The sequence below is a fragment of the Dermochelys coriacea genome, chromosome 8 (assembly GCF_009764565.3).
Source record: "Dermochelys coriacea isolate rDerCor1 chromosome 8, rDerCor1.pri.v4, whole genome shotgun sequence".
In the NCBI taxonomy this organism is placed as follows: domain Eukaryota; kingdom Metazoa; phylum Chordata; order Testudines; family Dermochelyidae; genus Dermochelys; species Dermochelys coriacea.
This window is the reverse complement of record NC_050075.1, coordinates 37048757-37063304: the sequence shown is the minus strand read 5'-3', so window position 1 is coordinate 37063304 and position 14548 is coordinate 37048757. Positions and strand designations below refer to the sequence as shown.

General features: G+C 53.3%; 1 protein-coding gene across 1 annotated transcript in view; it reads right to left on the bottom strand.

The window, feature by feature from the left end:
* Positions 1–13462, bottom strand: part of SLC4A9 (solute carrier family 4 member 9) — a 48104-nt gene extending 34642 nt beyond the window's left edge. Inside the window, exons 1-10 of the mRNA XM_038412585.2 lie at positions 13108–13462; positions 9812–9972; positions 9114–9263; positions 8167–8228; positions 7699–7856; positions 5804–5891; positions 5080–5234; positions 3184–3300; positions 1834–2008; positions 1136–1269 (exon numbers count right to left, since the gene is read on the bottom strand). Coding sequence (XP_038268513.1) covers positions 1136–1269; positions 1834–2008; positions 3184–3300; positions 5080–5234; positions 5804–5891; positions 7699–7856; positions 8167–8228; positions 9114–9263; positions 9812–9972; positions 13108–13403 — 1496 coding nt within the window. The 5' untranslated portion in view covers positions 13404–13462. The remainder of the gene's footprint in view (positions 1–1135; positions 1270–1833; positions 2009–3183; positions 3301–5079; positions 5235–5803; positions 5892–7698; positions 7857–8166; positions 8229–9113; positions 9264–9811; positions 9973–13107) is intronic.
* Positions 13463–14548: the final 1086 nt, after the last annotated feature.

Genomic DNA, 14548 nt, shown 5'->3' with positions numbered 1-14548 from the left:
AGCCTGGGGCTCCTCCGGCCAAGGGTGGGGGCACTCAGGGCTCCTCTGGGCACTGCGGGGGAGGTCGGGGCTCCTCCGGGTGCAGGGGAGCAGGAGGTATGGGGCTCCAGATGTGGGGGGGGGCGAGCAGAAGGGGCGGAGCCGGGGCTAGCCTCCCCGAAGGGGGACTCCACCCACTGCCCATGCCCCCCAAATCTTCTTTTCTCCAAACTAAACATGCCTAGTTTTTAACCTTTCCTCACAGACCAGGCTTTCTAAACCTTTTGCCATTCTTGTTGCTCTCCTCTAGAGTCTCTCCAGTTTGTCCCCATCTTCCCCAAGATGTGGCACCCAGAATTGGCCACTGTACCCAAGCTGAGGCCCCCCCCCAGTGCTGAACAGAGCAGGACAATTACCTCCCACGTCTTATATCTGACACTCCTGTTAGTACCTCATGACAGCCTATCAGGCAGCTGAGCATCATTAGTCCCCTTCTACACATTGGGAAACAGAGCCCAGAGAAGCAAACGCTAACAGACGTGCCCAAGGTGATACTGTGCATCAGTAGCAAGATTGGGAATAGATCCCAGCTCTCCCCACTCCGAGGCTGTGTTTGAGTCCCCAGAGCAATTTCTAATGCCATGGCCATCGCACAGAGATATGGAGCACAATTCTGAGGTCGGTGGTGGCTGAGCCAAGCTCAGCACGTCTGCTGGCTCCAGCTCGCTGCTCTAGGCCTGGCCATGAATCCTGCAGGAATCATTTTTCTTGCGTGATGTTGGAACTGGGCTGTGCTGGGGTGTGAGATATGAGTCCCTGGGCTCTTCACTGGGAGACTGACCAAGTGGCTGGGGCCGGGGGTGAGGGCTGATCTTGCTGGGAGGCTGGAAACAAGGGGTTTCCCTGCAGGTGGTGCCAGGGCCGAATGGGGGATTAACTCTTTCCCAGAGTCACAGCAGAAGCCCTCCCTCTCCCCTAGCAGAGCAGTACCCCCCGTGGCCCAACAAATCCCTTAGGAAACCAGCCAGGCCTAAAGTGTTAAACACCTGGGATTAGTCAGTATCCGAAGAGGTGCAAGTCTCATTTGAAGTGGTTCAGGAAGCTCACTGGACCCATTCAGGGCAAGGGGGGCACTTTGAGATGGGCCTTTACTCACTTGCTAAAGGAGAAGAGGAGCCGTTCGAAGACTAGGACGGGGCCAGTGCTACTCAGGATGGTGAGCGGCTGGCCAGCAAAGAGGCAGAAGACAGCTCCAGCAATAGCGGTGCCCAGAAAACTCTCCAGCACTCCCTGAAACACAGGGAGAAACCCAGTGAAGCTGAGCTGTTCAGAAAGGCACATGGTAAGAGTTCTGTTAGAGAAGACCGGTGTCACTTTACAGTAGCCAGGTGACACTATTACACACAGTGCTAGTTTTGTTTGTCTGAGTTGGTAAGCAGCTGGCACCTGGAGAAATGTTTGCTGTCAGGTGTGGTGCAATTCTCTTTAGATTCCCAGCAAATCTTCAGTAACTTCAGCTCTGCCTAAGGAAGCAGCATTGGGTGGCTCCCAGTCCTTTACTCAGACTGGTGGACCACATCTCAAAACAGAGGCACCATCAGGAACTCAAGTGCTCTGAGATCTCCAGATGAAAAATTCTAGCTAAATGCTACGTATTGGCATAACTGTACACCAACTGCCCCGTCTCCTCCACTCTGTTATTAATATGGCAGCTGGCACCTGGTTTACTTATGATTCACTCAGCACTGGCCACAATGTCCATCAGAGCAAGAAAGACAACGACATTGCTACAGAGGGGATGACACGTCACCGTGGCACAGGCAAAGGGGCGTCACGCTGGAGGCTACCACAGACCTGCATGTTATTGGTAGCGTCTCCCAGCATGCCGCCAAAAGTAATTGCATTGGTAACAGTTGCCAGGTAGATATAGAGAATAGCCGAAAAGCACTGGACGTTCAGGGCATCATAGAAGTCGCTCCAGTACCAAGGGGCCTTCCTCCGGATGTCGTTTACCAGCCCTCCAAATAACCTGCAGACCAACATGGAAACAAGGAGATTCACGCCAGAGAGCAGGACTCCTCTGCACCAGTCACTCTATACTGTACAAGCAAGAAGATCCCCTGCTTAGCCTAGGCTGACCTGAGAGAGATCTGCAGGAAAAATCGTAGAACAGAGCTATTTTTCTCTCCTGAAGCAACAGCTTCAAGGAAGCTACCAAACCCAATGCTACCTTGCCCCCTAGTGGCTGGCCCACTTGATGGCCTATTTTAAAGCAGATATTGACACCTTTTGATGTGTAGACCAGAGAGAAATGCCAGAGATGGGCTGAGCCCAAGCCCCCCTGAATCCCAGGGTCAGGTCTGAGTCTGCAGCTGTACCAGGCAGATGTGAACACTGAGTCCCAGCCCCCAACACCCTGGAATCTGGGAGGTCCAGATTCAGGTCCAGATTTTGAAATGCCAAGTTCCAGACTGTTTAGTTCCCACCAGTACTGGTATGCACCAGATCTCTAGGTTGGAGACAGAATTTGGATCCAGGGGTTTGGTTCAGGCCAATCTCTATTGACCAGAGGTCAATATTTACCTTGGGGAATACAAGAAAATCTTGGCAAGCCCTGTCAGTGCTATTTCTTTCTTATTTGTAACCGAGTTGCTCTTTGAGAACCCTGTCCGAACCAAGCCCCATTGTGCGAGACACTGTATGAACATGAGTTTGGCCCCTGCCCTACAGAGCTTAGAGACTCACTTACTGAAATGAAGTCAGGATATGCCTGGCTCCATATCTTCTGAATATCCCCAGGAACTGAACCCTGGTCTTTTATTTGCCTGTCTGGAGCAGCCCCAAGATGAGGCCTAGGAATGTATTCTGGGTCTCTGATGTGCTGCCAGGAGACTCTCCACCCCAGGGTCCAGAAAACAAGAGATCAGGGCCAGAAACCCAACTCAGGTGTCTCCTGCAGTTCTCCAGAGCCCCCAGTGGCTACCAATCTGGCAGTGAGAAACCAGGCCCAGGAATGAACTTGTGTCTACTGTGTGCCAACGCAGAGCACTAACTACAGGGCTCCCAGCTCCAGGCTAAACTGAGTCCTGGTTAAGTGGGCCCCAGTCCACTGACTCAGGAGAACTGCACCTACTTATGCCAGGACTGACTCCAGCTGGCTTTCTTTAAGGCAAATGTCGGTAGCCTCCCCGGGCGGGCACTTACCTTCCTGTTCTCTGCAGCTCCTCGCTGACAGGCTGGTGCCCATGGGTATATCTGTCGTCTGCTGCAGACATGTTCCCATTGCAGTGAGATTTCCATTCCCGGAGGTGCCTGGAGATCCTGAAACAACAAGAGAAACTCAAGTGGGAGTTTTCAGAGTAGCAGCCGTGTTAGTCTGTAGCCGCAAAAAGAAAAGGAGGACTTGTGGCACCTTAGAGACTAACAAATTTATTTGAGCGTAAGTGTTCGTGAGCAAATTTATTTGAACATAAGCTTTCGTGAGCTACAGCTCACTTCATCGGATGCATTCAGTGGACTGAATGCATCCGATGAAGTGAGCTGAATGCATCGATGAAGTGAGCTGTAGCTCACGAAAGCTTATGCTCAAATAAATTTGTTAGTCTCTAAGGTGCCACAAGTCCGCCTTTTCTTCAAGTGGGAGGGTGTCCGCCCAGAACCATCCACATTAACGAAACCCAGCCTAGTTCCTGGGGTGATTTTTGGTATTGAAATCTCAACCCCACTGCTCTCTGGGAGTCTCAGTACAGCTGATGCTGCCACTTCCATTCCCAGAGGCAGCTGCATCTCAGCGGTCCAGATACATTGGAGAGGGAATACACAGAAATGGGAGGTAGTGGCGGGATACTAGTTTTATCATCGAGTGGAGCGAAGGGTCTAGAGGCCAGGTAGTGGTCACGCAGAGCATTTAAGTTTTAAACCACGACTTGGAATACTTTGCAGCGATGCAGAGAGCCTTTCCCACTGAGAACACCCTGCCACTCCAGTTGGGCAGCACAGCTCTGGGCCTGACAGCAAGAGAACCTTGCAGAACTTAGCCATGGGGATAGGATACAGGGACCGAGGGGGAGTACCTCAGTTAACTGGGTCCCACCCCACCCCACCCCATTCAGGGCTGGAAAAATGGGGAACTGACCTCGAATTGACTCCACCTGGGTGACCTGCAGGGGTCACCCTGGGAGCTCTGCCTGACACATGAGCCAATGCAGAGCCTGGCCTGTCAGTGCCATGTGCTGCTAGTGACTTTCCCCACCTAGAAGGTGTGTTTCATCAGCACAAGATGAAGGTTAGCCCCATGGAGAGTGCATTGGAGGAATCACACATGCAGGTGACAAAGGGCAGGGCACTTGTGAGGGCCATAATGTCCTGCCCAACTTTGGATGGACAAAGGCACTTAGAGCCATTGCTGCTGTCTGAGGATGCCCAAGTGGTGAGGACTGCAAAGGGTGGACATTCACCCCGACAGATGGCGCAGGCAAAGCCCCTACAAGATGCTCCCTGAGGCTGCCAACCTCACATCCACTCTCTGGACTGCCCTTCAGTCAGTTTGCTCCCTTGTCAGCCCTGTCACCTTGGATCCCTAAGGTTACATCTACACTGCACACCACATGCAGCAGCATGTAGGGCATGTGTAGCTACACATTGCAGTGAAAACCAGGCTGCGTCCACACTATGGGGCACAGTTACATGGGTCAGTGAAAGGCTCTGGCAGGGGGAGGTAGCGGGGAACAGCTCAGCAGCAGGGAGCTGCCAAAGCCTTTCCCCACTGACTCTCCCTGCCATGGCTTTTACCCGATGCCAGAGCCTTTCACGGCAGTGGCAGGGAAAGGCTCTGGCAGCTTCCTGTGGCAGGGAAAGGCTCTGGCAGCGGGGAGACAGCTGCGGGACACTACACTGTCAGTGTGAAGCTCCCTGTTTCCGATTGCTGCTGCTCCGAACGCTCTGCATAGTGTCAGCAGAGCGGGGGCTGGATCCGAATGCCCTGCAACAGGGGGAGGAAGGGGGAATTTCAGAGCCAGAGCTCAGCTTTGTGCCTCGGGCCCAGCTCCGCTCTTTAGTAAAAGAGCCCCAGAAAGCTGCTGGGTTCTCCTGCTCTGGTACCTCTTGTGAGGAGAGGGCAGGCACTTTGGTGGAGGGATTCGGATGGTCGGGTCCCATTTGCCTGGAGGCAGCACAGTCAGTTCATCCAGAAACTCATCAATCCCTGCAATGAGGTCTTCTCTGTCTTGAGCCTGGCAGGCAACCCGCTGGAATAGCTGGAGGGAAACGCAGTTACATTATCCAGTGAATCCCTGTGCATGCCCACTGGCTGAGATGAACGCTAAATGCTTCAGCCCGGCACAGGGAGCTGCTAGGACTAATTACAGGTTTATGCTAATGTTAGATGGGGTAAGGATCCTTCCCACCCTATGTGCCCTGTGTGCTAAGCCAGCCTCCTGCCACTGGGATTTTCAAATGGGGTTTCCAAAGGAACCTGAGCGAGTTGCATGCCCAACTCCCATTGCATTTCACTGGGATTCAGACTCCTAACTCCCTTAGTCTCTGAAAAGCACAGTCTTAATATCATCGCCATCTAATCCTTGGCAAGGGCAAAGGAGAACAGTGGGCGGATCCAGTGCTGACCCATTTCTCCATCCTTCCAGCTTGGGACCTACAGAAGAAGATCAGAAGATTGGCAGTGATATGAGAATGAGCTCCTATTGGCTTCGCCTGTGAAGACTGGCCCCCCGGTTTTCCCCAGAGATGGTGCCAACGTCTAATACTGATACTCCATACAGCTGCTAGATCTCCCACCCACAGCACCGCCTCCGAAACATGGGCTCACCTCGTCCGTCAGTACCGTGGCCACGGCCCTTCCAATCTCATGGTAGGCTTTCACTTTGGTTCTGGGGCCCAGGAGGATAAAAAGAAACCTAGGGAGAGCACAGAAACAGTGAGAAATGCCCCCACTTCTGGAGTGAGCTCTCCGAGGGCCAAGGACACACCACCTCTCTAAATTGGCTGAAAGAGCTCGGTCACCCAGGGACAGTGCGGGGCTGTGGTACAGCTGTATCGGAAGGCTTGGCGAGATTGGGGTAAACGTATTGCTCTTTGCCTCAGCCTTGCCATGACCAGTCAGTGGGACTCGCAAATGCGCCCCACCCCCATCTCAGTCATTTCATGATAAAACTCATGGGGAAGTTGCCGGCAGCAGCTGGCCATTGACTTCCAGCGCTGTGGGCTTTTGCAAATCACGCTCAGCACGTGTGAGGTAAAGACACCCTGGTGTGAGGCACCGAGATTCAACACTGTTGAGCATGGTGGGTTTGTCACTAGATCAGTCTCTTCATCTAGGCATTTACACTGCTCCCATCCCCATACCATCTCCATGCCGATATCCCCCACCTGGCAAATCCTGCAGCCCACGTCCCCTTTCAGCAGGAAGGGCCCTGCTGCTGACTGCATGCAGTCAGGCTCTCCATCACAGCAGTTGGGAGGTGGGACAGAGCAAGTGTCCATCTTGGGAGAGCATGTAGATGGCTGGGAGACCCCAGAATCCAGGGGGCAGATTGGCTCGTCATATGCTGGTGCCAAAGCCCCTGCAGTGTGGGGCTCGGCTGTGATAAAGCAGCAGAAATTCTGCTAAATCAGGGTCTGCTTATTCCTAGCTCCCACAGTGCTGCCAGCTGGCTTCCCAGGAGCCCTCTCCACGGTGTCTCCTGCCACAGCCCAGAGACCAGCAGACAAGTGCAATCTGAGATGTAGAGTCTTAGACTCATGCTGGGGATGCCCCATCAGAACCGAGTTGGTCCACCCCCTTGAGGTCCAGTGCAGGGTTATTCCCCACTGTCTACAGTCCAGGGCTTTGCCCAGCAGCGATGAAGAAGCCCCGCTAGGTGTCCACTAGCCCACTTCCCAGGGACAAGAGAAGAACTGTTTCCTACACTGTAACAAAATGCAGGCTGGTAGGAGCCCCCAGCAGTTCTGGGTCAGCATTGTAGGGAGGGCTCGCAGCTCACCTGAACATCAATGATCTGATTATCATCAGGAGAGCGTCCCAACTTGTCCATGTGCTATGGCATTGTCTATGGAACTCCTGGAGCTGCTGATGCTTAGCAGCCCCACAGTGGACTATGAATGTGTGACACTGACACCAGACCAGCTGCCCCCAGGCAGATCCTTCATTTGCACTAGCCATTTGCAGTGAGATGGACACAGAGAATTGGGATGAAGAGGTGTTTGTTTTGCTCTGATTTTATTTTCTTGGATTGGCGGGGGCAGGCACTGTGATGGCAAAAATGCCACTAAGCACTTATGCCCAGGTCTCCCTGAGTTAGCCACTTCTCAGGACCACAGACCCAGTGCCTGCAGTGTCCGGGTGGGGAACAAGTCAGCACAGAGGAGAATTCTAAGAACCCAACCAATGTATCATATACCAAGTTATACCTAACAGATCAGCAGCTGTGGCTCTCTGAGCATCTTTGCAGTGACTGGCTGACAAGCTACAGCTATAGGAGCATCTGCAAGGAGCTCTGTCCCTGGGAAATTCAGGGGAGGTTTGGTGCATGGTTTCTGGTTTCTCCTAAGCACTTAGCTAGCAAAGTCTGATCCCATATCACCAACCCTCAGCCTCACTTCTTTGCTCCCAACCACGGAAGTGACTATGTGATGCTGGAAGGAACTGATGAGACTTGAAAAGGAAGAAGAGGATCCAGTGCAGTGATCTCTGGTGATGATTACCTGCTGGGGAATGCAACCTCTGTCAAGGCCCCAAGTCTCACGGCCTCCTGCAGTCGGATGAAGGCAATAAATGGCTTCTCTAGGAAGTCCACTTCACCCACAAGAATGTTGGACACTTCAGCCTCGGCTGGGATCTTCTTCTGGAATTGGTTTTTTAGCTGAAATGAAACAGAGCCTCAGTCCAGGACAGGCCGAGCACGCATTGGTCCCAGATTGCTATTCAGTGTCCAAGGTCTATTTCAAGGACATTCAGTGCTGGTGGAAGGTGTCTGACTGAGTCCTGAAGGATGAACTATTTCAGAGGAGAAGGGAAGCATGATGCACCCAAACCACAACTCCTCTGAGGCTCTGTGGCATCTCCTCCAAAGCAATATATTTCAGCTTGCAGTTTTCCACCAAAAAGTCATAATTTTCCATCCAGCCCTACTGACGACCCTATGTTCTTTGCCCAGAGCTGGCCTGCCATACCTGCTCCTTGAGGGGTGCTTCTGAAATCTCAGCTCCTGGATCCGACTGGTTATGAGCTTTGTCTGCAATGCAAAGAGAGACACACTAAAATCAGGAGCTGCAGAGGCACGTATAATGCTGCTTTGCATGGCTTTAACATCAAAGCCAGCGTGCACCCATTGGTTAGAATTGCTCCCATAGGTGATCTCTAGCAGGAGGAAATCCACAGACGTTGACATTTACTTTTCAATCAGCAAGTGCACTTATTGCTCGTAGAGATAAGGAAGTAACAGTGCCTGCATCATTCAGACACTGGCCAGGAAGTGCTGGGTAATAGTGCCTTTTGTGGATCTGCCAATGGACCTGAATCCTGACCTCCCGGATTGGGATTGGACTGGCCCCCCCATTCAGCTCTGCTTGTGCACCTCACCCCCTGCTATTCTATTCCTAGAAACCCCACTTAGCTCCACAGTACCCCAATCCCTTATGCCACTTCTGGGCCCCTACCAGGTTCTGCTAATGCATCTCCCCCTCTGCTATTCCAGGCCTAAAAACATCACCCAGCTCTGCATCCCCTCCCTGGCTTTTCCACCGTGGGCCCTTCCTTTGCTCTGCAAATGCCTGGACTGATTTTCAGCCTCCCGTGCTCTTCCAGGTCTGACCCTCCCAAAGAGAAGGCTGCCAGCCAGGTAGTCTGGCTTGTGCTAGGTTGTGCTGTGGATTTGTGACATCCTCAGACGGCCTAGAACGAGTCCCTGGGAGTCACAGTTTGGCAGCCTGTCCTCAGGCAGAGAAGTGCTCCCTGTGTCTCTCCTCGTTCCTTTTCAGAAGATTCATGCTGGATGATATTAACCCAGATGTTTTACAAGCCCAGGGTCCTGTCCTCTAGCAGCCTGGAGCTAGGGACCTCGTTATCTAGCTACACAGGGAAAAGGGAAAGCGAGGGTGATAGCCCAGAGAACACTCACCCCTGCAGCAGGCTGCACCGAGCTCAGCCACTATCCTCAGCTGGGACTTGGTGGTGTGGTGCTGGGGGGTGCAAAGCAGCACAGATGTGAGCTTCTTTCTCACCTCTGGCCTCAGGGCGTGAGCATCGATCTCCGTGGCAGTCACCTTCTCTTGAACACAAAATGAAAGCATCAGAGCATTGCTGGTTTCAGCCACATGCAGGCTATGTCTATGCTCTGGAGCCTGGACTAGCACAGCGATGTCACTGGCACAGCCCCGGAGCACAGGCGCTGCGCACGCTGACAGAAGGGATTTTCCGTCGGTGCCAAGACGTCACTGCCTCGAAGCACGGGTAGCTATGTCGCAGGAAGCAGTCTTCCATCGCCATAGAAGGGTCTGCACTGGGGGCCAGGTGAGCATAGCTGTGTCAGGCAGCTCCCCCTCTGGGCAATAATCCTCAATGCTTGGCCTGGCCTGTCTACTGAAACGGAAAGCTCTTTGGAGCAGGGCCTGTTCCTTACAATGTGTCTGTCCAGCGCCTGGTGCAATGGGGCTCTGATCTCCAGTGCTGCTGCAGTGCAAATCCAAATAAAACCCACCAGGGATGCATCTTGCTAGCAGGTGTCAGTACTTTCATTAAAGGCGCTCCCAGGAGCCCAACCTGTGGCCAGGGATGGGTACGGTCCAGGGAGGTGACATTCCCACATTATCCACCTACCCACTATTTGCTTCAAACTGTGAGCATCTAAATCCAGCAGGACCATCCCTTTCTTGATGCATGTCCTTAGCTCAAAGAGACTGTGTAAGGAAAGGGCCGTGATGTGGGGTTTACTCCATCGCTCTCCTCCATCTTCCACCTTCTCCTCAAACTTAATCCACCTGTGAAAAGAGAAAGCCAGAAGGCCGTCAGCGGAGCTGCCCTGGGTTCAAAGGGATAGAAATGCCCAGGGCTGAGCCAGACATATCCACACACGAGCACAGCGGGATTCCCAGAGCAGGAGTACATGGCTCTGTCGGGGTAGGGTGCAGGAAGAAGATGAGCTGTCAGCTATGGGGCCTCATTCACACAACTTGCATGGGGGAAATTACCAAAAAGATTATTCTGCAGGACCAACTGAAGCAGACATCAGAGCCCCGAGAGGCCAGCACAGGGCAGGAGGGGGGAGCACCAAGTCATCAGAGGCTGAGTGACACACACGTCTTTCCTGTGGGCGGGATGGCTCAGGGGTCAATAATGGCAGAGCCTCAGGAGGGAAGCCAAGGACTGGCTGGGCCATGGGCACTGAACTAGCCTCTTACACCAAAAGGGAAGTGCCTCCAGATCAGAGCAGAGACATTGCTTGTGCTGTGGAGAGAGCAGAGCTGGCTCCAGGGCTGTTAGCCAGGCACCTCATCACAGCACTGAACTTTGCTTTTCTCTTGTAAACACAGGCATTATCTGTCCCTTCTTTAGCAGGACAGAACAGCAAAGTGCCCTCTAAGTGCCCTCTGGGGGAGTCCCAGCATGCCTGCTGGGAACACCATGCAATGCCCACACATGTTGCCAGATTCCAAACATTCAAACTCCGACAGCATACAGAGGCTTCCTTTGTATTAAGGCCAATCTGGAAAGCTGCTCTGACGAATGTCGGCTTAGGCTGCAAAATGTGAACAGCGTGACAGTGATCTGCAGAGGGAACAGTGCCAAGTCATTCCCCTGAAGTCACAGGCCCTGACCTCCCTGGCTAATGCACAGTGCAGGGGGTCCTGGAGATGGTGTATCCAGCAGAGGAAAGCCCTGAACTGTTCTGAGAGCCTGGCCCAGCCCGGGACTCAGGTATATGGTGAACTTCTCCAGATAAGTGTGGCAGCATTGGCCAGGCTTTGGGGATCCTCTTCTTGTTTTCTGAATGTAGAAAAACCTGCAGCCCCATAACCTCCCGAGCCACGTGTTCCAGGCTCCAGGAGCTGGGGAGGATCAGCCCAGCAGCAGCAGTTTTGTGCCCTCAGGAAAGAGACCCCCTGCTCTTGGGGCACTGGTCCCAGTTTACCAGACTAAGGCCCAGATTCAGAGATGAGTATCCAATGGGGCTGCCAAACTGCATACCCCTTCCCCCACCCTCTCACTAAGTACATGATTCCAGTTCAGCCTCCTTCTGGACTCCCTCAGACAGCCCCCAGATATTCACAGATGCCCTCTGAACTCTGCCCCGGAGGTTAAGGGATCCATGCTGGTGACAATCCAGGAGTTCAGTTATCTCTGCGCTGATGACTTGCAAATCTGTCCCTCTGCCACTAAACTGTCTCCTTCCCTTCACCCACCTCAGCCTGTGGCTCTGACATCTCCTCCTGGATGTGTGGTTATCACCTGAAACTGAGCTCCTTCCCTCCTTCTCTGTCCCTGCCAATCTCACCCCACCAAGCCTCCCCATTGCTCGGGCCCACAATCTCAGGGCTATTTGCGACTCCTTCCTTTCCTCGCCCCACTCATCAGGGCCATTTCCAAATCCTGCTGCTTCTTCCTCCTCAGTATCACAGCCAGATCTCGCCTTCCCATCCTCACTGCAGCATCCTTCCGGCTAGTCTCCCACACATCACCCCTTTCAATCCACACAACATGCTGCCACTAAACTCCTCTTCCTGGCCTGTCAGTCTGATGGCGTATCTGCCCTTTTCAGGAGCTGTCCTAGCACCTGACCCTCACGTTGTTTCCAGCAAGGGATGGCAGACACAGGTATATGCCAGTGACAGCCTAGTTGGTAGTAAAGGGTCTGTTGGACCCATTTGTTTAAATGAGCAATCTCCCCCTAACAACAGCAAAAAAAGGAAACGCGCCCTTTGCAGCTCATTATATGTGCCCAGTGCGTTTTGCTCTGCAGAATATTTTACTTTTTCTTTGGCTGCCACCACCCCGAACAATAGCTGATCACCCTGCCCTCAGCATTATTCACCCACTTGGCATTTTTTTTGTCACCACAAAAACACTCATGCCAGTGTGCTTCAGGCTTAGTTTGCATGTGTCACAGCAGCATGATCCTATCAGTGGCTTTTCAAAACTGGGACCCAGAGAATAACCCAAACCACACAGACAAAGGTTGCTCCATGGAAGTGAAAGGCAACAAATATAAAGTGATGGCAGAAAGGGAAAGAGAAGGCAATATATTGCTTGAAGACGTATAAACTCTGGAATTGCTGCCTATCAGCATGGCTGGGGCAAGTGGCCTTTTCAGTTTCAAATAATTGCATGTTGACTGAATAATTTGCAATTGCGTTGGTGGAGGCCCTGTGAGGAACAACCTGCATGTTGGCCCTCAGACGATGGACTAGATGGAACCTAACATCTCTGATTTCAAGCTAGGATACCCGGGAGTGATCCTCATGTGTCAGGATGGAAGCATATTTCCAGCTGGGACCAGGAAGAATTCTCCCCTCCCCACAGTGAGATAGTATTTCACCACTAGGAGCATCATGGCTATTTTAGATCTTTTTCTGTAGCCCCCTGCATTGGTCTCCACCAGCAGCAGCAGACTTGACTTCCTGGGGCATTGCTCTGCTCTGCTTTGGCAAGCCACATGTTCCTATATCAGTCTGTGGTCTGCAAAGTGTTGGCCTGTCCCCAGCCCATGAAGGACACACACCCACAGCCAGAGTCTCTTTCCAGGCAGCTTTATTTCCCAATATAGGCAAAATACCAATGAGATTCCTCAGCCTGCCCTGGGCTACAGCTCCCGTTGCCTCTCTTGGTCCCTCCTTGCAGGCCTCTTCCTTGCTCTTTCTCCTGAGCACTGCCTCCCTGAAGGCCCTCTTTCTACAGCAGGTTTCCACTGCCTCCCCTCCCATCAAAGATCTTCCTTCTCCTCCTCCTGCTTCTGCTGCCCCTTCATCCCTGACAGCCTGGGGCTGCCACCCCTCCTCAGCCACCCCTGATTAATGGACAGGGCAGGCTGGCCTCATGCCCTTAAAGAAGCAGACCATGCTGTTATGTGGTCTCCGATGCACCTCTCTCTGGGCTAGCTCTTGCACCTGAGTGCTTACCTGGCTGTCTGCTTCCACTGCAGGCCGTCAGGGGTGCTGAACAGCTCATTGAGCTGTATGAACAGCACTGGGCAGCTTGCTTCCTTCCCCTCCTCCTTCTGCAGCAGGAAGCCAACTCGCCCAGCCGCCGAGGAGATGCTGGAGGTGAAGATGCTTTGGCCAACTGCCTGGCAGATAACCACGGAGTTTCTGCTTTGGGGCCCATCTGGGCCTGTCGGGTTGGTGCTTCCCTGAGCCTCCGGAACAGCATCTGCCTCCACGTAAGTGAGAAAGCCCTCATTCACCTGCACTTTCATTGTGTCAGGTCCCTGCTGCCCCAACTGCCCCTGGCTGTCCCTGGACTCCTCCCTCGCCAGTACCCTGGGTTCCCTCCACGCCCCAGGCTGGGTAGTAATTCAGGCAATCCTAGGCATTTTGCCTTATAAAAGCCCTGAGCCTGTTTAGGCCGGACACAGCCCAACACCTGGAGCCCAGCCCCAAACAGCGTTATCAAAATAAGGAGGCCAGCTTTGCAAGCACCAGCCCCAGCTTGCTCCTGCCGCCCCATGCTGCCTGCCCCGTCACAGGGGCGGCCAGGCAGCTTTCAGGGCTGAGCCTGCAAAACACTTGTTTACCATTGTACCGTACTGGAAACATCAGCCTGCTCCGGACGTGCTGCAGTCTGAGCTTTGGGGGTCACGGCTTTGACAGCCTGACGGGGGGAGCCTTTCCCGTGGCGGGGAGAGGTTAGGAGCCTGAAGGAGTCAGGCTCAGCAAATGTCTCCAATTACCCAGAACCCCCTGAACCGAACCCTGTTGGGAACAAAACTCCTAATATAGGCCCCCCAACTTCTTTTGTCTCCCTTTTCTTACCTCTTCCCCTTCCTTCTTTCCTTCCTTCCAGCCCCTTTGCCAGTTGTCATCACCTACCAGGTGCAGGGCTGGCACTCTCCGCAGGGCAGGGTTGGCACTCTTTAAGCGGCTAGCCCCCAGCTGGAGGAGAAGTCACAGCAGAGGACAGGCAGCCTGCTGCAGCCCCAGTATCAGGGACCTGTTTGAAATCCATTTCCTGTCACCCTGTGGAGCCAAAACTATAACATTTGGGGAGCAATGCCACTGGCCGGTGCCTGGCTCTCTACTGGCATTGCTGTTCCTTTGTCTATTGTCCTCCTCTAATGTTCGGTGTCTGTGGTAGGGAGTTCACCATCCAAAACCTATCGCCGACATCACACACTGGAGACACAGGCACTAAGCGGCAACTTTACTGTCTCCTCCCTCTTCCTATGCTCCCCAGTCAGTACACACAGACCCTGCCATTGTGACCCCCCAGCTGGCTTTTTAACCCCCCAAGCGGAGGCCAAAGTGCAGCTCCCCACAGAGGCCACCCTGCTCTGCCCCCTATCTTCAGACTCCAGCCAGAGGCCACAGAGCAGCCAGCGCGATTCCCTTCTCAGACAGAGGG